A 27,140-nucleotide genomic window follows, 5' to 3' on the forward strand; every position below is an offset into this window, starting at 1 on the left:
CTAGCTGCCATTTTGTGGTGAGGAACAAATGAGCATCGGTTGGCTGACTCCTGATGCTCATTGGTATGCTAGGAGGGAAACCTGGCATGCTGCAAAGAGTACTTTCTGTAGTCTGTAGAGAACTGGGATGAGGAAGGGGTGAACAAAGTGCCTAGAGGCCACTAGGATCCAGGGAAGAGAGCCCTCCCAAGTGCTAGTTAGCTCTGACATGGCCCTGCTTGTACTGGATGATCCTTTCTGCTTTGTTTCTCTGTAGCTCTTTCTCACTATGTACAAGGCTGGGTGTGTTTCAGAGACTGGAGGTTCTTACTCTATTTTCCATGTGCCTCCAAGGCTGAAAGAAGGCTTTCATTTGTTGTAGTACAATGATGAAAAATCTATCAGAGAAAAGTGACATAGTTCATTTAAAGCTGCTTGATCAGTCAGAGGCTAAGTTCTTGAGTATTGCCTCTCCTTGGAAACTGGCCTCTGAGGAAGAGGAGCTGTATGTTGCCAGCTCAGTTCAAAGTTCACATATCAAATGCTTGCAACAGTGTCCTCTCTGAGTTTTTCATTCAGTATTATTAATTGGTATTATTTAGCAACTATTTTGGAAGCAGTAAAAACTCCTCAAAATTCTTATCTGCTTGTACACTGTTAATGGGGACATAGTAACAAAATTAACCAAATAAATTGCTCTGAATTACATGGACTCTAATCCTCTCAGCATTTAAGAATTTCTGCACAGATTGGTTGCTGTGTAATGATGACTGTAGCTATGGGGTGGAGGCTGTACTTGAATGGTATTTGATCATTTGCTGTTAGTGTTCTAGCTTTTGCCTCCACACAAAAAAGCTCCTAGACTTGTTGCCTAGAGTAAGGGAGAAACCAAAAGCAAGTGATTCCAAGGAACACAAGAATTCTAGGTAGGGAACTCTTTAATATCTCAAACTAGTGCTTTCTGTGTGCAGAACTCAACCAACAATAAAACCACGATCTAAAGTCTCAAAGCTCATACTCTCTTAAAATGGCAAAACATAATGTCCTTGTGCATAAGTGGATGAGTTCACCTGCTGTATAAGATCTTCAAGGAGAGACCATGAGAAGGAGGTCTGCTACTGCAACCCACAGCTTTTTTCTCCCTGGCTTGCACCTCACCCATTTGATGAAAAAATCTCTGTAAGATTGCTGCATTACTGCCACCTCTGTTCTTGAGGCTAATAGCTTGCCAGTTTAATGTGAAGTTACTGTTCTGTCCTTTCTCTTCTTTCTTTTGCCACGAAGGGTATCTGATCTGTGCCATACTACATCTCTTTCTTCCTTGTCCCCAATATATTCCTGCATTTTTGATCTGTCATGATAGTTGATTTTTGAAAAGCAACCTCCATCCTTGATTTTTTTTTTTTTTTTTTGGGGGGGGGGGGGTGTTAGGGTGGGATGGTGGTGGTAGATGAAATGAACAACCCAGTAAGTTAATATTAGCTGATCTCTCTCTGCCACACTTACCACTTCTGTAAATTTTTAGGCCAGGGGAGAGCACTCTTTTTCTTTGGACCTCTTGTACACCATTATCTTTTGTTTTACCTAGTTAACCTTGTATTGAGACCTATAGCTTTGTGTTTTACTATATCCATCTTAAGAAACAAGACCAGTCTTAATTAAAAGATATCAAGAGGATCCACAGACTCCCTAGGTAGTTTATTCCAGTAGTTAATCATCCTTATTATTAAATATGTATTCTAATTTTGGCATGTCTGGCTGCAGCGTCGAGGCATCGGATCCTATTATGTGGTTTTCCACAATATTCTAAAGAGCTTGTAGTACTTCATATTTTCTGCCCAGGAAGCTGAATCTTCTTCTCTCTGATTGAGTCCTCCAAGTGTTATACTGAAAAAGATTGTCTCTAGCTTTCAGTTTTGTGGTTGTTTTCTATACCATCTGAAACATCACCTGAACTATGAGCACTAGTCTAGAACTGGACTTGACAGCATCAAAGCTAAAATGACCTTCATCTCCCACATCCCACTTTAAAGATCTAGGACTACCCTATGCTTAAGTCTTGTTCTGAGATGCTTCATGTTTGTGTTCTACATCTTTGTTGTTGTTTCAGAACAGAAGGTGCAGGCTCACTTTCTTTATTAAGGAGATGAAGTATTTAATGTATGCCATTTAAATGATCACCATTCATTCTGTGTACCAAATAAGACAAGAATCTTATAATGGAAAAATAGCATGCTGTGTAAATGAAGACTATATGTATGTGAGACTTAGAAAAGCAACTGGGGGCTAGGGAATTGATGTAGCAATACAGTGCAACCAATGTTGCTAGAACATAAATGGACTTTGTTGATCTGTTCAGGAATCTGTTTCATGAAGTAACATAGTAGTTGGTGGTTGTAATGCCCTATGAACTGACACAGGAGAAGACACTCCCCATGACCTCCACCCCATTTCTCTATCTGCTTCAGGAAGAGTAAATTATTATTTCTGGAAAGTGTATGCTCATGATACTAGAGAATGATGTCTTTTATCTATCTATTATACTCAAGAATTTATAGAACACTTAGCATGTTGCTAAGTCAAAACAGTAAGGCAATGCAATAAATTGAGGCATTCAAAATATAAATATTACTGTGGTATATACTGATACATCCCAAGCTAGCCTCAGTGGAAAGGAAAGTATGAGTTTTAGCATGCATTAACAAATATATAAATGCTCCACTATTTGGGTGGATGACACGCTTTTTGTATTGATTTCTGCTAAAGTCTCCATTTTGGGGGCCATTTCCAGTATTGCCTTGTGCTACGTAGGTTTGAAGATGACAAATATGTGTTGGTCGTTACTGTGGTTCCAGTTTCATTTTGCTTCTGCTAAAATGGTGGCTACTGTATCAAGGAGCAGAAATCCATTCTAACTACACTTCTATTAAATTATTAGGGTTTTTTTACAATAACAAGAACCTAATGAACACTTCTTTATCTATAGCATAATTACCTGGTCCAAAACATCTGCTGGAAATATTTGTAGATTTGATGGAAATAGGAGGTATTGTCCTTCATAGGAAGAGTTTGGCGTAATTCTTCTTTCATAGATCTTGCACACTGAGATTATGTCAATACTAGCAAGTCAGAGCGGCAAGGAACATTCCCAGGCTACAGAGCTGTTGCAGTGTTCCCCAACACAACTTCAGTGCTGTGAAATAGCCCTGGCACAATATTTTGGAGGTTTAAAGAACTGGCTACCCTGGCAGCAGGCTGTGGCATGCCAGTTAACCTCAGTGCCCAGAACATTCCCAGGCATGTTTAGTTTACTAGTATAAATGCAGCCTAAGGGATTCAGAAACTAGTAACACTCTGAGCCCCCTGAGCAAGTAGGAGAATGCGTCTTCTGTCATGGGGTAATAAGGTACCTTCCCCTTACCAAAGCTCTAATATTTCCAAGTTTTTACTTTGGATTGCATAATGATTGAATTTCTTTTTTTTACTATTTCATAAAGCAGATGAGAAACTTACCATGTAAATCTTTTCTACCGAGCAATGTAAAAATCTAACGCAATATTAACCTATGAAAGAAGAGTAATTTACCAATTTACTTTTTAAGCCAAAAATCATTTTTGCTTTTATTTACACTGCTGTTCTGCATAATTCTAGACATCTGCATTTAATAAACATTATACAAAGATTTTAAAAAATAGTTTCGTATTGACTTAGAGCAGTCTGAGATAGTACCCTTGTAAGTATTGGCACTTCTGGCAAAATTTAAGAGTTGATTTTTGTCTTCTGTCCAAGTTTTTCAAGGAGTGAGTCAGCCCTTCACATGTTATTACTGATATAATAGCTTTGCTGAAATTACATGCTTTTGTTCAGAACTAAACAAGGGTACCAACATGTTTCAAGATAGAATCTAGAAATTTTTTATAACACCTTCTCCTTGAATCACTATTGGTATTGCGTTTTGTTGTCATTACCTTTGGACAATCATTTTATTCAGAAGGAAGATGCTTATTTTCTTTTATCCTCTGGAAGACCAGTTATCTTGACATAAACTTTTTGATTTACCAGAGGTATTCACTGAAAACTGCTTGGCAGAAAAAATGTGTTCCAAAAAGTGTGCAAAAATGAGAGCTCCAGAAAGTCTCTTCAGAATTATTACTTGTTACTGGAAGATCTTCAGGAAAAAATATCTTACTTTTCCCCCAAGTTCTCAGTCAACTTATTCCTCGTTGATTTGCATCAAACTAGTAAGGAGATCCAGTCTTTGGCAGCCAAAGAGGGCTTTGGCAAGCTTTCCAACTGTAGCACCTTTGGAGCCTTCCCTCATTACCCACTTAAGCAGCATTTGGTAAACTTTTTCTTTTAGTCCATCTCGTTCATAGTCGTGATCAATTTCATCAATCTCGGGATCACAGAAGCCCAGTTTACGAGCACAATGCTTCCACTGTTTAGCCAACTTTTCTCTCACTAGATTTAGATGTTTCTCAGTCAGGACAGTAGTATTGTCTGCAAAAAGAAAAAGAAGTATAAGAAAATGGCATTGTTTAACATTTCTTCTGCTCCTTTCGCTATCTCACCTGTCCTCCCCCAACTATTTGTCGGTAATATCTGGAGACAGAATTTTAGTGATACAATCAGAAGTGGGTTTCATGGAGGCAGTATTACCCAATGACACCAGGAAAGAAACTCCCAGTTGGAACACCTGTATTCACAGGTCAGTTGCTGGACTTGCTTTTTGATCTGAGGCTATCATAGTTTGTCACCTAAACCAGAAAAATTGAAAAGCTCCTTCTTAGAGTTCTTATATAGCTGACTGAGGTCTGTATGATATGTTTTATATTCAGGGACACTATTAATTTTTTTACTCAGGAATACGCAAGGATAGTTTAATTCAGTATTGACCAACGACAATAAATTAAATTTCAAAATCTTCCAATTTCTACCCAAATGAAGTGGTTGTGGCCCCAAGCCTGTCAGTATTCAAGAAATATTTGGACAATGCTCTTAGATATACAGTTTAACTTTTAGGTTTCCCTGGGTAGTGTCAGGCACTGGACTCCATGATCTTCATCGGTTCCTTTCAACTCAGGATATACTATGATTTAAACTGTAAGTCAGGTGAGGACCACCAATCCTAACCTTGCTTCTACCAATTTGAGTGTTGTTATTCCTCTTGTTCATGATGCATATACATCTACTTGTACCTGGTGTCTCATAAAAGGTCATGAAACTACAGGACAAATGAGGTACACAGTATTACAGAATGGTATTAGCACAAGGGTACTTGTTTCATAAGCTCTTAAGTATGTAGTAGAAAAGGATCCAAACAGTTATTTCTCAAATATCAGAGGGAGAAAGCTGTACTGCTTTCATACGTTCCAAACCAAATGATTCTCAGATAAATATACGGGGAGAATACATCAAAACTAGGGAGATGTTACTCTTACCAAATATACCCATTGCTTCATAATGCCTATAAATTGCCTCTGTAGCAACAGGAGAAGTGCTGATATGTTGATTGTGCTCTTCAATCTTCATGTGATTGTAGGATCCAATTTGAATTCCAGAACTGTTACTTATGTTGTACTTGATTGAGTCTTCTGTATAAGGGAATTTAATACAATTTTATAAGCAACCGCATATGGTTCAAAATGTCAAGAAGTAACATAAGGAGGTGGTAAGGAGGCAGAAGGTTCTGTTAATAAGAGAAGTGATTAAATGTTTTTATTGCATTTGATGTAGAAATGGCCATGTACTGGCAACTGTGGGCATATTTTAATTATGCAATGTAACATAAATGTACTTTAGTGAAAGCCCATCCTATTCTACTCTGTGACAAAGTGCCATAACCAAGCCTTACATGCTGGTAGTTACTAGATTGTAAATAATGTTCCCTGCACTTTAGGAACGTGTAGTAGCAGCCTTGCTTTTTGTTGGCTAACAGCTTCAGGAAGTCAGTCTTCACTTGAAAGCGCTTTTTGTTTAAATCTTAAAGCCTTACTTCTGCCTCTCGGCTTTACTTTTCATAGATGTAAGCTCAGGTTTACAGTTACAGCTTCAGAGTTCTGTGAGACTACAGAAAAAACATTTCTAGTTGCTCATAAGATTTGTATACTCCATGTTATACTATGCTGTCTTGATGGCATCTCTGTTTCATAATGTATTTCATCCCCGCTATCTAGGTGTATGTTCTTCATGGTGCACTACTTGCTCAGTGTTTGTTTCAACAACATTTCTCTCTCTTTTTTTTTTTCTTTTTTCAAAATTTTTATTTTTTTTCCCTGTTCTGGACTTCTGGTTCTAAGGCAAGACTAGAAAGTTTTCTGAGATACCTTACCCAGCACAGCTAAATTGTGTGCACCTCTGGGAGCTTGCATCTGTGGCTTACTTGTATGCGATTAGTTAAATACCTAATTTGGTGTCTTCTGCTTACAGTCATCCAATTTCCACACATAACATGAAACGAAGTGGCAATTCTAGTCATGTTAGGTGACACCAGTTTTCTATTCTCTTGACAATGTTTTCTGAACTCTGTTTGGATAATCACCCATTAAATGTTTAAACTCTAGTTTAAATGGTAAATATCACAATCTCTGTCTAAAACTGAAGTACTGATACTTAAAATGATAGACCAAGCTCTGTATTTAATCACCTAAAATGATGGTTAGATGCACAAACATCCTTGTTACACACTCAATTGTAATATGAAGTGTGGAAATCTATGGTCACATAAGAAAATCTCATTAAATGCATTTAATATTTGTTAACCTGAAACTGCTAGTCAGAAATACCTATATGTATGCATGATTAGTTTCTTGAAGTTGCACAAAAGGAATGTGTTTTAGTATGTCTCGGAATACTATGATTCCTGTATCTTTTTTTTTGAGGTGAAGGACTCGCGAAATATATTCATATTTTAGCTAAAAAATGAAGAAGTCTCATGTTTACTATTTTCTTATCTGGTAACAAAATGAATCTAGCACAAGATATGAAAACATGTACAAATGCTTTGTCAATATTAACAGTAAAAGTTACTGTGCTTATAACTCTCCTTTCCCAAGCCTCTACGCTTTGCTTGCTTGTCATGTTTGGGTAATCATCTAATGACTCTAAGGGGCATATAGTCAAGAAGACAGAAGCCTGCTGCTTCAAGTTTTCTTTGTAAGTGTAAACCACTTACAAACTGGAAAAACCTTGAAAGGGTTAATTAAAGAGTTCAGGGTGCCCCAAGCAACACAACTTGAAAGGAACATATGTTAACAACTCTTGAAAGACAGGACAGAATTTCATGGGTTTGAGGCAGCTGAACTGCAGAGACCTGTGCCCCAAGGAAGGCTGATCAGCACAAAGCCTGCAGCTAGAGATTTGTATTAAAAATCCAGAGCAAGAAAGGACAGGTGTCCCAAATGCACGTGTGGTTCAGGAGTTGGGTAGAGTCACAGCAACCCGACGTTTAATCTAAGAAAGTGACTGGTTTAGGTGTACAGGAGATCTTACAATGCCTTCATGTTTTTAAAAGTTCTTTTACACAGATGATGTCTTTGATCCATCAAATACACATTTAATGGTGTGTACAGGTCCTGCTAGAGACAGGAATTAGTTTTACATACTGGTACTGATAACTTCAGCTATGGTTAGGGGTATTAAGCAATAACATAAATTATTTCAAGATCCTGAAGCTTTTTGCTTTACTGATCAGGATGCAATGCATAGCTTGTTGGCTACCAGGGCAGATGAAGACTACTGCACTTACCTGTGCTTACTCTGGGTGCAGTAGGATAATATGTAAAAGTTGCCCTTGTGAAAGAAGTGGAATCCTTGTTACCTGAACAAAGAGGGAAAACAAAAAAATGTCAAAAGTGTTATGTAAACAAAAAAAGCAAATGTATGTAAAAATGACTGCCATATTTGTAACAGTATGAGTACATAGTTCATGCTTTTAAATACAAAGAGATGAGAAGCTTTTTAATAGGATTGTATCTCCTTAAATAACCCTAGTTAAAGCAATGACCTTATCATGGTTTTGTTCAATGACTAATAGCCTTAACCATCCTTGGATCCTAGCAAGGGCAATGTGCTTCCACGTGGGTATATGGATACCTGGGTAGTAGATAGCAGTGCGGGATCACAGCATAGTTATGGACTGAGCTGCCTCGTATCAGGTATTCAAACTGAAAAACATCAAACTCCCAAGCATGTTGCTATTGCTTACTGCTGAGACTGATCGTGGTTTGTATTAGCACACTAGTTGTGACCAAGTCTAGCAAAGGCATGGGACACCACTGCATCTTCTGCCAGTGGCAGTAATGTCCAGCAGAGATGTAACTTCCAGCCCAGGGCAGTAATCGATTTGGATGCCCACAGATGAGCTCTGCAGCTCATGATGGGGTAGTAAGAGTGACTGGTTTACAGTCACACAATAAGTCAATGGAAGAGCTGCAATGCAGCTCTTCTGCTTCGTAGTCTGACATCTGCCCCACTATGGCATGCAGCCTCCCTATAATAACTGTTTTCTTCTTTCAAACAGAAGACTTGACTTTATTAGTGATGTTGACAGTTCTAATCCCTGCCTTCTGACATGACAGCTCTCAGATTCATTTCAGTAAATAAACTCACACAAACAACTAATCACAGCCTCTGCATAAATAATTTAACAGAGTAACACCTTTGTGGCATTCTGCCTGTAAACAGCTAGGCATCCTTGATCTTCCCGTGAGACAATCTGGAAAGGAATGCCATGCTAAAAATATCCAGTATTTAGGAGGAGCAGGCTAATGTATCTCATGCTACCTCTAGTTCCTGAAAATTACATCCTATAGGCCTCTAGTTACCATTTATACTTTTTGCTAATGCTTAGTGTTCTCTTCCTTCTTTGGCTCCATACCTTCCTACTCCACAGCTCACCAGCAAATATTGACAGAAGCTCCCCATCAGCACCCAGCTCTCTGGAGAAACCAGTTATGAGCTTTAGCTTCTTGCTGGCTCCCTGAGCTCAGAATTCTCTTACCTTGCTGCAAATCAAGTTAAAAATACCTATCTATTTTCTAAAATGCTACAAATGTTGTTTCTGCACAAGAAGAACCTATGGCATGAATGTTACATTTTGGGGAGTCAAAAGTTTTCCTTTGCTTTTGTAGAATGATTGGTAGCTGCTGTAGCAGTATCTGCTGTCTGCTATTACTTGGTAGCTGAAGAGTTAGGCATCGGGTGTAATGGTCCTCTATTATACTGATGCTTTAGAAATGGTTCACTTGAAGTTAACAGCCTGAAATCAGTGAAAGCAGCATAATGAAGTCAAAGCTAGAGCATTTTAGTGACGTGAATTAATTTCAAGTACATGAAGAGAACGTCATGAAATAAATTAACAATAAGCAAGTTGTTGTTACATAAACTACAAAACATTCTTGGCCACTTCATTTTTAGAAAACAAGTGTGTCTTCAGAAACATAGGTGTTGGGGGAGGAGGAATCTCACCTGTGTCTGTGTCTGCATTCTTTGGATACCAGTTTACGTTGGTCTGTGACTGCAAGTTTGGGCCAGATTCAGGCACAGGAGGTTTACTTAGGCTAAAGGTACTGGCTGAACACAATCCATAGAGACCCTCTGTGTTTCCCGTTAGAAGACTGTTATGGCTTGGCCCATAAAAAATATCTACATTTCCCTGTTTTGGTGGTGTTGCAGCTGGCTGTGGCCAAAAATATGGATTAGTGTTTGATCCTGTTTTTTCAGCTCTTGGGTACAGTTCACTCCATTGAGGAGTAGGAGATAGCTTTGCAAATGGATCGTAGGAAACTCTTCGTCTCCTTTCTTCCTCTCTCATTTCAGGGGTATATACTACAGGTGGAACTGCTTTATCCATCCAGCTCCCAAATACATGGTAGTTGTATTCACGCTGAAGTTTTCTTTCTAGATGATCAGCAGATGTAAATGAGGTCTCACAGCTCTCAACAGGCTGGTTCTCAGGGGAGGCAGCAAACAGGGCATCATTAACATGACTGGTCATGGGACCTTGAGAGCTGTGTAGAGAATTAGGCTGATCTGAAAGGGAGGAAAACTAATATGTGAAATACATCCAAATGCAAGTATATAACTTGTTGCGATGAGAGTAGAATCTATTAATCTACCTTTAATATTATGGTAATATATAAAAGGTGAATATATAACATTACTTCCAGCATAAGCTGTGTTTTATTTTATAGAGTGCCTTTATGGAGAAGTATTACAGATTTTTATCTAGGAAGTACAAGCTTGTTTAAGCTATCAGTGTCAAAATTTCACTTAGTCAAGTGGTGTCGGAATTCACTGCATGCTCTGCTTATATTGGCATCAAGTTCTCAACCACTGAAACAAACAGTTCCTGGAGGCATTTGTAGGGTCTGATTTAATAGTGTGTCTCCACTGGCATTAACTAGTGTTTAATAATTGCAAAATTGGAGTGTAACAGGCTGAAAATAACAAACACTTTGTCATTAAAGTCACGTTTGCAAATGATTATGTAAAATATCCCATCTCATATTTCATGATGAATCCTTTTTGTCTAGTTTATTCTTCGTAGTCCCAAAGAATACACTTTACAAGTAACAACTACCAGATAAAATAGTCTGTGTTATCTATATCTTTCAAACTAATACTCACTATCAAAGGATGCTCTACTTCAGTCTTGAACTAGATTGAGTTATGACCTGGATCATCCTGCAGCATTCCAAGACTAAACAAGAATGTAAAAATCTGCCTGTAACTACTTGTCCTTGTGTTTTTAAGGGTAGGACTACAGATGTTTTCTTAAAAAGTTCTGAAAGCTTCGTAGTTGTCTAGAAAACATTGTACATTGCCCAAAGCAAGGGACTCTGTCAGACCACTGTAAAATTGGAATACAGCATAGGTATGTGCTTCTGTTTAGCTCAGATAATGCTAGTGAACTATGGTGTGTTTTTTTGTGTGTGTTTTTTTCTTTTTTCTTTTTTTAAAATTTTTTTCCAAATGACCTGAATTCAGTCCCTATTAGGCAGGACCAATACTGGTTCCTTTTGATGGCTGTGTATTAGTACACCTTCAATCTGACTCACTCTGCTTCTTTTGTTACTGCTACTAGAGAGGGAGTGGGATGAATAAGCTAATACAGAAACAACCTTATCAAAAGTGACAGCTGTTAGCAATTCAGTATTAGCACAAACTATATGGCATCCATTCTTCAGGGCAAGCTTGAGATGTATGAATAGATCCTGTGGGGTATCTTTCACTACCACTGCCTGAGTAATGCCAATTGACTGGAGAAAAAAACCCTGACTTTGACTGACAGGCTGTCAAGATGGTATCTTTCTGCAGTGTAGATTCCCAATAAAGCCTCCTGTACTTAAAACACAAGAGCATCTGTAATCAGCTGCAGTCACATGTGATTATTTCTGCTAGGGAAATGCAATTATACTAATTTAAAAATACAGCAGTGGGGCTGCCCTATTAAGTCCATCAGTTCTACTGAAGAACAGTTACGGCAAATGTAGCTTTGGGGAAGATTTATTAGTTGCGTGTTACAGTTTAACATTATTCATTTAATAATATCTTTCAAACAGTGTGAGCAAACTTAGCAGGATTTTATTTCTACAGAATTTGATATTGTTGCTTGTAAACCAGTGTTGCAAATATGATCCTATATCCTTTGCTATTAAGAAACTTTGGAAAAAGGATTCCAGATACATTACTAAAAAACTGTAATTATATCATCACGTTTTAGTGAGACAGCTCTGTAAAACCATGAAACTCATCCAAGTTTTGATAGAAAAGATGAAGGGAGAGAAAATTCATCTATTGGTGCTCCTCAGATAGATTCCATAGAAAGCAAGATCACAAACAAAGGAATATGTTATAATTATGCATCCTGGCTGTATTCAGAGCATTCATAAGAAAGGCTGTAGTGGAAAAAGGAAAGCCTTCATGAAATTAAGGCCTACAGACCAAGCAGTTGGCATGACTAAAAGGATGGGAAGAAAGATCAAGTATGAAAAGTAATTATCAAAGTGACTATTGAAAAATCTAGTGTTAAACAAAATTTTCAGCATGGGAGAGGAAAACAGAAGAGTGTAAAAGGAAATGGATTCAAACTGTGGATTGGGGAAAACTAAGTAATTAATTAATTAAGTATGACTTTTGGGAGCCTGGGAGCAAATTTAATCTTTTCAGTGGTTGTAATTTTCTCTGAAGCACTGAATAATTGAGTCTCTTCATAACCCCTTAACGGTAAGATTACTTACTTTGTACATGGTTACTTACATGGTTACTTTGTACATGGTTAAGTACAAGATTACTTTATCTTTGGCAGAATACATAGAATAATGATGTGCTAGTAAGTGACTTACCTACTTGACCATTACTGGCATCTTCTGCTACAGCATCTATTTGAAGGGATTGCATCCTATCCAGCAGTTCATTTGACTCGGGCCACATTTTCTGCACATAAGAAAGAACAAATGATCAAGTTACAGGCAAAAGCTTATTCCTGTAGAACAGGAAACAGCACAGCTTCACAGTGAAGTGACCTGGATTAACAGATTCCGTGAATCTGTGGGAAGAGATCCCATACTCTTACAGAGAGCACAGCTTGACAGAAAATACCCATTGTTTTGCTACTGATGGGCAAAATCTTTTCTTCAATGATGGGAGGAAGGACTGCAATGCAACTGCAGTATATAATACTCTTACTCGGCCAAACAATACCCTTGCCTATGTGAGTATGAGCTGAATCCAGAAAGAGTGGTTTTGGATTGTCTGTCTTGTACTTAATAGCTAGACTTTCTGCAAGCAGTCTCGGTGAGAGGATGCTGCTGAGGTAAAGGTAGCAAACATGCATCCTGTTTTGTGGATCTATATTTAGTAATTATATTCATCAACGGGGAAGAGGTGAGGAAGAAGATTTACATTCAGGTATGGCCACGTTGACTTTTTACGAAGAGTATTAGGAACAAGGAGTTCAGAGCAAATTTTCAGAAAGATGCAGTACAATTTCCTTTCTGTAAACCCTCATCCTCACTTCACTAGAGTGAAGGCAAAATCCATCCCTGTTCTATTCTTTTGATGTTCCCATTATTCAGACTTCACTGGAAGTAAAAGGTTTTTTTAATCTGGAAAAATTATTTCTCAATTTCTCCCAGTGCTTTTTACTTGTAAAATAATTTCTAAAAGTAGGGTGGGGTTTTTTTTAATTAAACCCAAGAAGTACTTTCACAGACTAAAAATCAACAACTACTATTTCTTCCCCCCCAAAATCTACTTCCTTTCAAAAGCAACAGATGACATTCTAAAGTGCATTACAACCTTAGGTCCTTAGATTTCACTTGAGTAACTGAACTGCTTGAGCAGGGAGGTTGGACCAGATGACCTCTAGAGGTCCCTTCCAACCTCAACCATTCTGCGATTCTGTGGTCCTTTTAGTTAGGAGGCTGTGGACTCTGCTTCCACGGTTGCTAGTGGGGTGGAAAAAAAAAAAAAGGCTATGCTCAAACCCTCTAACTCATGTTACTACTGAAACTGTAGTATTAGTTCACCATACTGACTTGCCTTGAATGCTGTATTCAAATTCTGTGCCTCGATTGGAATGGATGCTTTCCTTCCTGATAAAGTAAGAGACTCACAGCCCATTTTCTAAATAGTCCTATGGTCCCTATGGTTTGAGAGGTGTATTTGCAGAGAGCTAATGCATCTAGTCTAGCTGGCCATGATCCTGATTTGGGGCCGCTATCATAAACTAGATTATATATACTTCACATTGTGAGTTAGCTTGGTCAAATCAGTCCAGGAAATTTGTTTCACCAGTTTGATTTTGCAAAACTCTATTGCTTTTTTGAACAGTCACTAGTGCTTCACAAACATCACATGTTCTCTAAACCAGAAACTTTCATTTCCACAACTGTAGACTTGGTGACAGAAGGAAGCACTTTGTGAAACCATTCATTTACAGTTTTCTTTAAAGGAAGTTGTTTTTCTTTTCTCAGTTAAAATAACTGTATGTACTCTTCTGAGCCTCATTTCACTGCAAAGATTAAACCCCTAATGCCAGGAGTTCTCACCGATAGATGTCAGTACTACTGAAGTGAGTAAATTGATAAAATCTGTGATAAAAAGGTTCCATAATCATCCCAATTGTTCAAGAACTTCTCATTCTCTTATTTTCAGTCAGGAAATCATTCTTTTTATCATAATTTATAAACCTAAAGCCAGAAAACTAAGAGAAAACCGACTTGGATACTCAGGAAAAACATCTAATTTCAAATTTTCCCTGTTATTACTGCCATATAGCTTCCTGGTCTCAAGAAGGCTGGGACTCATTAGACACTGCCTGAACGCAGGACAGAAATTACCAAGAATTTAGAGGTGTGGTTTGGGTTTTTTTTTTTTTTTTTTACATTTACTTTAAATCAGATTCTGCCACTTTTTAATCTCTAGGAATAACATTTTATTTCATGAGTGAGACTTAATGGATATATGAGGAGCTTTTGCAAAGTATTATCATAGAATCAGAGTGTTACTCAGGTGGGACCTTGGGGAACCTCAGGCCCACCTCCTACTCAAAACAGGGTCACCTATGGGATCAGAGTTGGTAGTTCAGAGCTTTGTGCAGTTGGGTGTTGAAAACCTCCAATGATGGTGACTAGACAACCTCCCTAGCTAACCTGCTCCACTGCTCAGCTGTCTCCATGGGGAGAAATTTTTTCTCTTACACCCAGTTTGAATCTCTCTTGTTTCAGCTTATGTCCGCTGTCTCTTGTCCTCCTACCGTGCACTGCTGTGAAGAGCTTGACTCTATCTTCTCAATAAACTCCTCATAGGTAGGGGCAGGCTGCTATTTATGTGCCCCCAAAGCCATCATGTGTCTGGGCTGAAATAACCCCAGTCCCTCAGCCCCATCTCATATGGCAGGACTAACAAGCACTGCACAGATCTGCTTGATCTGCTGCCCGTGACACTGCTGGTACAGCCCGGGATGCTGCTGGCATTCCTGGTTGCCAGGCCGGCTGTGGCTGGTACCCAGGTTGCTGCTCACCAGCACCCTGAGGTCCTTCTCAGCAGTGCTGCTCCCCAGCCAGGCAGCCCCCAGTTGGCACTCAAGTCAGGGGTTGTTCCAGGTGCAGCACATTGCATTTGTCCTTTCTGAATTTCAAAAGGTTTCTGTCACACCATTCCTTCAGCCTGCAGTGGGCAGCCTTGCCCTTGTGATTGTATTAACTGGTGGTCCTAGTTTGGTGTCACCTGCACACGTTATGAGAGTACGTTCCATCACTTCCCTAAGGTCACCGATAAAGGAGTAAACCAGGGAAGACCCCAGTATAGTAGACCTCTGCACTACTGCAGTTGTTACTGGCCTCCAGGTGAAGTAGGACCCACTAAGTGCTACCCCTCTGAGACTCACCATTCAACCTGTTCTCATCTGCCCATCCAGACAGTAACATCTGAACTTGGATAAAGAACATTTTGGGAGACAGTGTTGAAAGTCCTCCTAAAGTTGAGGTAAATGACATGCACTGCTCTCCCCTCATTCACAAATCCAGCCATTTTATCACAGAAGGAAATCAGGTTGGTCAAGCATGATCAGTCTCAAAGGGGCAGAATCTGGCCATAACTGAGGTTGGGGAGAGGGGTGGGGAACTGATGCTTTAAAATGCTTAGAAAGTTACTCACTTTTAACTCCTTCAGATCATCTTCAATATTTTTTCCTAGATTTTGATAGTAAAATGGCTTGTATCTTTGACTAATTTCTGCAAAAAGAACAGAACTAAGTGAAAGTGGTTTCCAATGGAATATAGAAGTGATTTATACTGTCAACAATTTTGATGGATAAGGATTGAATAAAGACTTGTATAAAGTCAGAAACAGGAAAATTATACATACATTTGGAATCTGTTCACGCGACTCATTTAGCCTTAATATAGTAACAAGAACAGTCAAAGGCTAGTTGCATTGTTCATGGAAGGCTGATCTGGGACAGCTTCTGAAACTAGTTTGGGTAGGGTATTTTCTCAGTCAGACCCAAGATATACTATGTCACTTGATGTTAGCTTTTCTGTAAATTTCAGCAGGAAGATTATAGTGTGCTGAAGAAAAATTATCAGCAGGTATAAGTCTATTGGCTCTACCCACTCACTAGTATTTCTCAGATTTGTAATGTTGGACCAGATCCCATTTTTAGTCAGGGTACAGGGAGCATGCTTTACTGGGCATGTGAATTGATATTTCTATTTTCAAAGCAAAAATTTATTTTAAGAGGAAAACACTCAAGTTTGTTTTGCTTCATTACAGACTATTGACGCACATGTAACAAAAAGAATCGCAAAGCAATGCCTTACCTGCAAAGGTTGGCCGTTTCTCTGACTCTTGCTCCCAGCATTGTTTCATTAAGTCAATAATTTCCACTGGACATTTATCAGTGATCTCCTTTATGTCTGGTCTGTTTCCATTCATGATGCCAAAGCAAATCTGGGCTTCATTTATACAATCTGAAAAATAAAATTCCCTATCAGATCTTGATCACGGATTTTGCAACCTTTCTGTAGGTAAAAGAAATAGTGAAGCAGCTCCCTGTGTGTTTGTGGATATATAAAAGAAGATTTCAAAGAAAGGTGACTGATTTACAGCTATAAATATCTCACACTAGTGAATTTTAATTCACTGCCCTAACTTCCATGGATTAGAGATTTATTTTAAGATTAATATTTACTTTTACATATAAGATGTGCCCAGTGTGAGTGAGGGTGACATCTAGCTCAGTTATCTGAATCTCAGTTATGCTCTGCACTGGGTATGAACACAAAGATGGCCACACAGGCAACATTTAGCTATTCAGTTAGCAAAAAATCCATTCAAAATGATAAACACATTACTCTGGAATTCCACAGTCTGCTCCTATTGTTCTACATGACAATACTACTGCATGTTGAGAAATTAGTACCATACAGCTGAGAAGCTGTAACTGGCTATATGACCATTCCTGTTACAAGAAAAACCACCAGCCTACCTCAGGCAATAGTATACGTCAAAGTTTCCATCCTGGCCTGCCCAAGATTTGTTTAACTTCTGCCACTGAGTGCAGGTTTATGCCCATACCATGTGTATGCAAATAGTTTGGGCTCATGCCTACCTTTCAATTCAGATATTCCTGTCCACACTTATAAGTCAGGAATGATGCAACTAATGCCTCCCACTGGCCATGAGGTGCTGAACAGGCGCTATTCTCGGGCATAACTGATTTAATCTACTAATCTTAATTTTATAACTTTAAATGCTTAACATTTGTAACTTAGTTTTGTGATCGCGTCCTTCTGGAAGTAACTTACGTTCATATGGCTCTTTGTTAGCAAAAATTGCCCAGATCACTATGCCGAAGCTGTAAACATCTGATTTCTCCACAGGTTTTACATTAACACAGCGTAAATGCTCTGGGGCCATATAGAAAAGAGTCCCAGCATTGTTCTGGCAAGTGCTCTTGATTTGCTTCTGTCGGACAGTCTCTTCTTGGGTCAGCCGGCTCCAGTTCTTAAAGGAGGCAACACCGAGATCTGCAATCTGAAAAATGAGACACATCAGAGCTAGTGCTGTGATGAAGAGGAGATAAACAAGTATTTCAAGCAGTGCTCAATTTTGTAATGAATAGCTGTTAATAACTTACCTAAAAATGAAACGGTGCAAAAAATGCAACTACAAGAAAGGAAAACAAACTACTTGCTGTTTTATGGGTGGGGTTTTTTTCCCCAAATAAATTATCACTGTCAACTGAGAACAGTTAGGCTGAATGTTCATTATTAACTTAACCTCACTTGGAACAATCACCCAATGTAAGGAAAAAGGTTGGTTTTGCTCATATTGACAATCACATTCAAGATCTGCTTGCAGTGCTCATGGCAGAACAGAAGACCCATATAAGAACAAGCTAAGATTCAAACCCAGAAGTAATCTATGAGATGGGCAGATATCCTTCTTCCCTTACTACCCTTTGCATTTAGATTCCATTTAACTCAAGTTCCTTATATCTTCCTACAGAAAGGGGGAGGAAGAGGATCTAAAGTGATGTGATGTGTATGGCAGAGAGACATGGAAAAGGATAGCATGGGATAAGTTAAAGCAGGGATACCTGGGTACTGTGTGCTTGACAAGGTGATGTTACTGAAACCTTAGGGTGCAGTTTTACAGCTGGACTAATGGCTGATGGCGAATAAAGTAATCCTTCCCTCCTTTCCCCACAGCCTTCTGTTATGTGCTACCTCTGCTCCTCCTGTTCCAGCACTGACACTTACCTGACACTGGGAAGACCTAGTGCAAGGCACTCAAATGGCTTGCCTAATCAAGTGCACTGCAACAGAAGGGTAGCACTGCCAACAAGGCAAATTGTAATCTGCTGGTTTGGCTGCTTAAATCAGGGCAGGGTGGTCAGATTAGCATCAGTGCTAAGACAAGGGAACAGGAGATCAGCAGGAGAGGAAAAAAGGAAGAAAATAGGACTGCCTCTCTTGGCCACAGGCAGCTGTCAAACTGAGTTGTGTAACCCAATCACTTCAGATAAAACTGAGGTGACGTCTTGCCTTATTTATAACTTGCTTTTCTTTTCTTTCTTGTTGCCTCTAACTAGCTTATTGTTCCTCTTGAGTTTCTGAAGCTTTGGACTAAATTTACAGGTCATGTATTCAGAGGAGGAGGAAAATGTAAGTGATATTCTGCTGAGGAAGCAGGAGTCCAAGTTCAGGTCTACAAGTGAGAGGTTTAATGTGATAGAGGAAGACATGATATAAATCTTCCAACATTTGCAGTTACCTAGAACAACTATTTCCCTTTATATATATTGGCAAGGTTAGACACATTCAAGCAGAGGGATCATACAACAGCTGCCTTAAGTTATACTTTTAATTAAGCTGCTTAAGGAAGTCTGATCTTATTCTGAATTTGATCCTGGGTTGCAGTTCAGTTTGTCATGCAGTATGATGATAGCCTAGTTTGGTCCTGTCCATATAAGCAAGCTGAAACCCCCAAAACCATCCAATTTACGCTTAAAGCAGATCAGGATTTTTTTAATTATTTTTGGCAAAAAAAAAAAAGTTTATACCTCTTCTCTGCAAGCTGCTTATACTCCACTAGGACTTGCTGCTATATTAACCTTGTTAAAAAACTTCTCACTAATTTATGTGTGAGAAATACCAAATGACAAAGCTCTCTTCACAGGAATTTATTCTGTAGTTTCAACTGTAATGGGGTGGTTATTTCAGCAACTCACCTTGACCAGAGACAGGATGTTTGATGAGGACTGCTGCAAATTCTACTCAGGTTTATTCAGGAGTAGACTCTATATCTATGTGTCTTGATCCAAAACCCCACTAAAGTTAATAGAAGGGCTTTGGAACAGGCTTACAAACCATTCTTTGAAGTAGTCTCCTGCTGCTTTTTTTGTAGCTGCTGTCTGTCATTTTAAAATGATGACTAAGGGAAAAAAGAGGGAGACAAAAGAGGAAAAGATGATAGGCAAAAGAAGTAAAGGAATAAAAAGGAGGAGGTAAAGGCAGGAGGAGAAATTACAGCAATAAAGGACAAAAGGCACGATCCATAAGGCATTCTATTTTGTTTCAATCTCTATGTGTTAAGGTTTGTTTTTTCTTTCTAACTGTTTTGTTATTTGTAGTTCATTAATTCTCAACAATATTATTCATTTTTTTTAATGCCCTTAGTGATTTTTTTTTTCCACAGTTGGGGGAAGATTATGCAAAGCTCAGGCTCAGAGATTGTATAGGCCACCATACTTCAGTGATCCACTGCTAACACTCTTGGCAATAGCTCGCTACACTGCAAAGGAGTTCATCTACCAATCAGGAATACTAACCAATGCAGCTGAACTGGGTTCTTCAACCCAAATCACTAGCCTTCTCCATTTACGTTGTTCTAACAAGTACCTTAATGTGGAAGTCTGTGTCTACAAGGATGTTTTCTGGCTTTAGGTCTTTGTGTACGAAACCTTGCTCATGCAGATAAAGCATTCCTTCTGTGATCTCCAGCACAAAACGCCCTTTCACTGACAAAGGCAGTGAGAGCTAAAACAAAGAACAAGAAATGCCATCTATTAAAAAATGCTACTACAACCATCAAATTAAAAAACAATCTTTAAAAAAAAAGTTTCTTTCTCAGTCCCAAGAATACCTCTGCTCAAACCACAATAAAAAAGAACTAAGGTCCTTCTTGGATCTAAATTTTTGCATTAAAGTAATTCTAGAGTCACTCCATATTTACAAAAGCATTCTTCTTTAGCAAATTCTCCACTTATCTCTACAAACACTCCTGTAAGTTTGAACCTCTAACTGTGGTCTGCTCCTCTGATGCACAGGAAAGCCATAGCTGTCCTCTGCTGTCTCTAGAGAAGGCAGGGCTGCTGCTGGCTCTTTAACACAGAAAGGAGAATGAGAAACTAAAAACTCCATTCTTTGGAGACTGCAGTAACATCTTGTCCCTTTCAAGCATCTTATCAACCCTAAGGAGCACCAAGAGATGAAGCAATTCACTGTTCACCTTCTGTAGCACTTTCATCATGTTCCCCCGGTCCACATACTCCATTACAAGTGAGTAGTTTCCATCTTCCAAAATTATACCTAGTAGTTTTACCACACGGTTATGCTGCAGTCTGCGCATAATCCTGCCTTCTTCAAGGAGGGAAGCATTATATCTGTAAAACAGAAATTACGCTGAACTTAGGTGCCAGGCTAGAAAGAACACAGGGATGAAAATGCTGTTGATTCATAATGAAAACAATGGCCAAACATGTCAACATCCCTAGAGCCACTGTAAGATGAACTATACCTTCAGCTGGTTTTGAATTGATACAGTTTTGTTCATGCCAGGTTATATTCTCTAAGTCTCAAACACATTGCACAGAGACTGTCTGCTCAGCCTGATTTTAAGGTCTGCTTTTCAGAAAGTGCATAAGCATTCTTCTTGTAGCTGCACTGCTGGTTGTGTATGTCCAAATCCCTGAACTGGGGTGGGATCAGGACAGGGCAGGGCTGAAAGAGTCTTCGGACAAGGAGGATTGAGACACATTCCACTGCCTCTTGTACAGGAAACCATACAGGTCTCTTTTCCAAAGGGCTGGTATTCACATTCAAAATGGATTTATTACAGGGGATCCATCCATGTACTGGATGGTGATAACATGTACTAATGATTACGGGTTTAGGATGAATTCAAAACCTAACTTTTACCTGGGCCTCAGTACAACCCATCAATAGTCACAGGTACACAGCTGGGAGCTTGCTAAGGGTGTTAGAGAAGGATGGTACCTGTTATATTAAATAGTCTTCTTTTTACCGTTGCTCCTGTTCTAGTCATAGGGCAAAAGAATATAAGAAAATCTTGAGACTATGTTGCTTGCTAATGCTTTCCTACCCTGTGACTTAACATGAAACTGCTCTCTCCCTCTGTGTTCCTCTAGTACTAGAGAAGAAAGTGGCTGTTTTGTTTGCATTAGGCTCAGCTGTAAATTTGCTTAAGGCTTTTGGTTCAAGACTTTAAGGAATAACAAGCTTATGAGCCTGTGTAGTGAGAAAGTAAAAACACAAACCAGACAGGCTTGTCCATTTTAACTGTGTTCATCCCAAACTGTCAGTGCAGCTTGCAAACTACTAGAATCTCTTAATTCATTTTTCACTGGCAAAATAAAAACTCAGTTAATTTATTTATTATAACCCAAACTAGAAGAACGTGGGGTTTTGTCTCTCTCTAGTGGATGACTCACTGGAGACTTTCAGGATCATTACGGCTCTGAGGTAGCAGAGCTGCAATGTGACCTGAATCCACTGAAATCAACAGCTAATTCAATCCTTGAATTAAAACAGCAGGCTCGGCTCACTCTGCTTTTTCTCAAGGGAGAGAGGGTTACATTCTTGGTATTATACATGTGAGATTGGAGTCCTACTGATAGCTCATGTGTGTTTAGTTCCTAGTGGACATCTATGGTTGGACAATTATATTGAAAATTGATCTGCAAGCTTGAAAATATCATGTGCCACTGAGTTCCTGCATTTCCTTAAGTGTGCAAGAATGCTCTCAATTCTTAACAATCCAGTGTGCTTGCCTTACAACAGAAAACAGGAACTTCACTGGAACAATGAGCTAAAACTAAAAAAGTTGGCTCATGAGGGGAAAAAAGGAAAATTTGCAGGACAGCTGCTAGTATTGTCTTAGAGTATTTTCCCCACATACAGTATCTCCAGAATCCAAAGATCTGAAATTATTACACTTAATTTAGATTTATCTCCATTGAGTTTAGAGGATTCCTTAGACTAACAGAAAGATAAAAATCAGAACTAAGGTCTGTAACTTACTCAGTGCGCTGGGGTCCTGTATACACTTTTTTTAATACTACATATCCATGTTTCTTGTGAAAGCATAAAGAAATTGTTCCAAATCCTCCAGCGTCTAATGGTTTTTTTTCAAGCAAATCTTGGGTGTTCATGTGGATGTCTTCCAGAGACATGTTTGCAGTCTTTGTGGCTTAGCAATTAAAACAAAATCAAGTACCCTAGTGCTTCTGGACCTGTGGTATAAAGGAGAAAAAAGAAGTGTCATTATCAAGCATGTAGCTGTTCCACTAAATAAGCACATATGCAAGAAGCGGGACACAAGCATATACTCTTGTGACCCTTATGAACACAGGGCCTCAGTTTGATACCAAAGATGCTGTGGTTCTCACAGGATCAGACCTAAAGGTCACAATGATTTATCTTGTCAACCCATTACAGTTATATTAAGTAGATGTAAACCCATTTCTTCACCTGAGGATCTCAAAGTACTGTTCATAAATAGTTTTTATTCATATAATACGCAGTAGATTGGTACTGTCCCTACAATTCACACGTGCAAAAACTGAAACCCAGAAAAATCAAGGGCCACAGTCCCAGAGGCAGGTAGTGCCTCATGATTCTGATAGGTATCTCATTTTCTAAATTGCCTGAACATGGGCCTCAGGTGCCCAGATACTTATATAACTCTAAGCTACCTTTTAAGCATCTTTGAAAATCCAGCTCTAAAGGGTTTGCTTGAGGCTTAAAACAAACAAACAAAAGGTTTCTCTGGAGAGTGAAACAAAGAACCCAGCTTCTGTGGGAAACTTATTTTCACAGCTGTCTGAATTTAAGGAGACAAGTGCTAGGAAGGACTGTGGTGGGGATATAAGGCAACTTCTCCCCTGCCTCTCAAAAAGAAGAGGAACAAAGAAATTGTGAAGGTTTGCAGTATCTCCTAAGTGTACCAAGAAAAAAAGAGAGCTTGGGGGAGCCTATGAAATGGGTAGATAAGTAAACCTCAGCAGATGCCAGAATAATTTTAAGTCTTTGATAAAGCTGTGGTGCTCTCTTGCCTAACGCATCTCTCTGGAGGTAAAACCTTAAAAGAAGACTAGACAGCCGGTACCTTTGGCACACACCAACAAGTTGCATTGCTAGCACAGGTGCAAGCCACAAGCTCTCTTTTTTTCCCCTTACTGAACTTTTACCTTAAGCACCTTACATAGGATAAGGAAAGAGTTTGCTGAGAAAAGACAAAGTCCAAGAGTCTAGCAGGGCTGTTCAGTTTCCATTCCTCTTGGATGACTACAACACACAGAGCTGGGAGAAAGGCACCATTTCAAAGGGCCACTATCAGCAACAGTAGATTGGCTCATTCAGGCAATTAAGAGCTCTAAATAGTGTAGCAAGGGGATTCACAAATTTTTCAGATTAACAAGTGACTGCTAACTACTGTGCACCTGTATCATCAAATCTCTAATTGAAAAGATTGCTTAATGTTGTTATGATCATCAGCTGCAGCCTAATTACCACAACCTCTTCCTGGAGCCTGGGGAATAAGGAGGTAGAGGAAGTGTCTGTAGAAGGTAGGTCTCTGAGGGAAAAGAGATGTTTATATTTGGAAGTTGTCTGGCCAGTTCGATACTGACAAGCCAAAATAGAGAAGAGTAAACTTAATTTAAAAAAAAAAAAGTTGCACCTGTAGAAGAGAGAAAGCAAGAGCTTCCTCTTCTAAGTGTATATATACTCTATGGGCTGTTGCTGTATAGACAGGGAACATAGAACTGTTTAGGTTGGAAAAGATCTTCAGGATCATCGAGTCCAACCATTAACCATGCCTACTAAACCATGTCCTGAAGTACCCTATCCACTTGCTTTTTGACACCCTTTCTACAGCTGGAGCAATGTGCTCTCTTCAGAGTTTTTGTCTTTGGCTTTCCTGGATTTGAAAGGATGCAGATTTTGTTTTGCTGGAGTACTAGCCTGTGTTATGAGAACAGGACTGAGGATATAATTGCAGTTGTTTACTAAGAAGGTAAGCTCTGCTATGCCTAATAATTATTAGGGGAGAGGAGACTGTTGTTGTGTTTTGTTTGTTGTTGGTTTTGGTTTCTTTTCTTTAAATTCCTTTACAGCTAATCAAATAGCTGAGTAACAAATGACTCACAGCAGTGCCAAGAATAGCCACTTCTACTCTCATAGGTGAGTGCTCGTCTCCCTGGAAGTTTCTGGTGATGGTTCTCTGGCTTTCTGGGGGTGGTGCTACTGACTGTTGTGTAGATGGGGTGGGTGTCACAGGTACAAAGGCTGGAATTCAGTCATGAGACTTTAATGTGGCATGAACTAATATCTTGCTTCTTTATCTGGGGTCTCCCTTTCAGGAATTGTTTCAAAGGCACATATCTATGGTAATTTTTCCATGCTAACAGTCATTATGCATCTTAGTTATTCTTGTAAGAATTGCATGTGCTCTTCTTGTGAAGGCAAAGTAGATGTGTAATTTTGAATGCTGAATCTCTAAAGCTGCATTAATACTATTGATAGCTTGGGGATGCCATTCAATACCACATAACTTGGCAAAAAACAGCTCTGCCTCAAACTGTAACAATATAGGACCTTGTTCCTATTTACATTGCTAATACCTGTTCCTACCAAGCAGCATGTAATCACCATAACCAGAAGGCTTGGAAATTCAGAAGTAATAACTTCTGAAATCATAAGACATCTGTTGAAATGAGTTGGACAACACTCAACAGAGGGAGTTTTCCCATAAGATGGGAGGGAACCCTCCTCCTTGGGCATGCTCTCTTATTAGGATGCTACTACTTTTTTTTGTTGTTGTTATTAAGTAGTGAGGTACTCTGCGTAGAAGCTCTTTGATCTTAAGACTTCAAACCCAAAGTTTTTTGTAGAAAGGAAAGCAATTTCTAGCCAGGTTTTTAAGCAAAGACTACATATTTCAGTATACTATTTAACATGAGGCTATTGGCTGATGTTACCTGGATATGTCAGATGATACAGAAATCAAGGGGGGAAGCTCAAAGGCTCAAGTTCATTCCAAGCTTACTGCTTTTTACTGAGATACATGGTGATTCACGTGTATTCTCAGTACCTATGATACACCAGTGCAAACACCACGTATCTGTGGTTAAGAGACAGGAAGTTTTGTAGTCTGGTTTAGCCTAACCTTACAGAAGCTACATGTACTTCTAGGGGTTAACTCGTGTTCTGTGAGGCAGCCCTCATCTGTATACTTGAGTGATTATAAAGCAGGTTTTTTTTAATATAATATTCTGAACATCTGTATTAGGGTGGGTTCATATTTAACAAGTGCCAACATGTATTATGAAAACTTTGAACACTGGTTGCTAAAAGAGAGGGAACACTGGTTGCTAAAAGAGAGGGACCCACTAATATGTTTGGGTTTTCTTTAGAGAGAGATAAAAGTGTAATAAGTGCATTTGTGACATTTTTCTTTTTAACACCACGGTTATGTACTCCCCTCTAACGCCCAAAGGGTACATAAACTCCCAAGAATTGTGACCTGGTCACGAGGTCATATTGGGCCTGGTCACCACTCAAAAGCAGTTTGCTCTCTTCTAATGATTTGTTACTGATCTGATGTAGATCTTGTGTAGCCTGTGCAGTTAGGGAGGATTGCTGAGTGCATTAGCACGGTAATATGAAAAAAGTTTACACAGTAATAGCAGCCCTTTTGGTCTGATGATGCTCTCAGGGCACAAGTTCTTGAGAGGTGTTATAGGTATAATTGGAGAAAGTGAAGAAGTCTGCAAGCATCAGAACTTGTGGCCATGTAGTTATCAGGAACAGAAGGGAATAACAGACAGGAACCAAAGCTGCTATCCCCAATACAGGCAACAGGAGATAAATGGAAGGGTCCCTGCAGCTGAAGACAAAAATACTGCATGTATGGAAGATGTTTCAAAAGCTGTCAGCCCATCTCAACTCTGTTGCTGTAACTCTCATAACCCACTCTGTCTAAACCTTTCCCTTTGGCTAAGGGTTTTCAGCTGTTGCATTTTTTCACTGATGATCAATGACTCCCCCCCTTTGGAGGTAGCAAAGAAAATACCTGTGCTAGATCAGCAGCGGGTTGCAGAAGGGATCCTGTCAGAAAGCGAGGGAGAGCCAACGCAAGGGAAGCAAAAGTGTTCATGAAACACGAGTTTTGGTAGCTCTGGAGCAGAGGGAGGGTGGAATGCACTGCCAGATTCGGCAGGACCAGAGCAGAGGGAGGGTGGAAAGGGAAGAGGAGGGGCTCTGTGCAGTGGCTTGCACCGGTACAACCGTGTCACAGTCGGTTCGGTTTTAGCACAGAAGCGGTCACAAAAGTGTATTCTTGTACGGGAATCAGGACAGCCTGTCCCGGCAGAGGCACCTCGTACTGCCGCGGCTGCCGGAGGAAGGCGCCAGCCGGGGCCGGGCCCTCCCGGTCAGGCCGGGCTCGGCCCCCGCAACCCAGCTGGCAGCCGCGGTGCCCCGGGCGGGGAGCGCCAAACGCACCCGCTCGCCGGCGCCTCGGCAGGAGACGCGGGCCCGGGAAGTCCTAGCGAGAGGTCTTCTCCGGCCTAGTTCCTCGTTGGCCGACTTGACATGTCGTCCTCCTCCTCCTCCCGGCGCCTTCCTGCCGCCGATGCCGCCGCCCCTCGCACGCACCGCTCCCCGCCGTGCCGCTTCCCGTCGCGGCGCCCCGGGGGTTCCTCCGTGGCCGGGCGACCCTTCCCAGCGCCACCGCCAGCAGGCGGGGTGGGTGGGTTAGGGGGATACGCCGCAACCCCGCCGGGCCACCTCGTCCCGCCGCAATCCCGCCGGCCCGGCCGCGGCAGCCCCCCGGGGCCCGGAACC

General features: G+C 40.0%; 1 protein-coding gene across 2 annotated transcripts in view; it reads right to left on the reverse strand.

Moving 5' to 3' along the window:
* Window positions 1–3,807: 3,807 nt before the first annotated feature.
* RIPK1 (receptor (TNFRSF)-interacting serine-threonine kinase 1) overlaps window positions 3,808–27,140 on the reverse strand; it is a 23,503-nt gene continuing 170 nt past the window's right edge. The window contains exons 2-12 of one of the 2 annotated variants that reach the window (XM_010573282.1): window positions 22,314–22,525; window positions 20,503–20,656; window positions 19,893–20,030; window positions 17,295–17,523; window positions 16,308–16,457; window positions 15,643–15,719; window positions 12,327–12,417; window positions 9,448–10,011; window positions 7,727–7,798; window positions 5,421–5,573; window positions 3,808–4,479 (exon numbers count right to left, since the gene is read on the reverse strand). In XM_010573282.1, coding sequence (XP_010571584.1) covers window positions 4,193–4,479; window positions 5,421–5,573; window positions 7,727–7,798; window positions 9,448–10,011; window positions 12,327–12,417; window positions 15,643–15,719; window positions 16,308–16,457; window positions 17,295–17,523; window positions 19,893–20,030; window positions 20,503–20,656; window positions 22,314–22,465 — 2,067 coding nt within the window. In that variant the 5' untranslated portion in view covers window positions 22,466–22,525 and the 3' untranslated portion in view covers window positions 3,808–4,192. The remainder of the gene's footprint in view (window positions 4,480–5,420; window positions 5,574–7,726; window positions 7,799–9,447; window positions 10,012–12,326; window positions 12,418–15,642; window positions 15,720–16,307; window positions 16,458–17,294; window positions 17,524–19,892; window positions 20,031–20,502; window positions 20,657–22,313; window positions 22,526–27,140) is intronic. The other variant, XM_010573283.1, reaches the window with a different exon arrangement.

The sequence above is a fragment of the Haliaeetus leucocephalus genome, unplaced genomic scaffold, assembly GCF_000737465.1.
Source record: "Haliaeetus leucocephalus isolate CR32 unplaced genomic scaffold, Haliaeetus_leucocephalus-4.0 Scaffold373, whole genome shotgun sequence".
Taxonomy (NCBI): Eukaryota; Metazoa; Chordata; class Aves; order Accipitriformes; family Accipitridae; genus Haliaeetus; species Haliaeetus leucocephalus.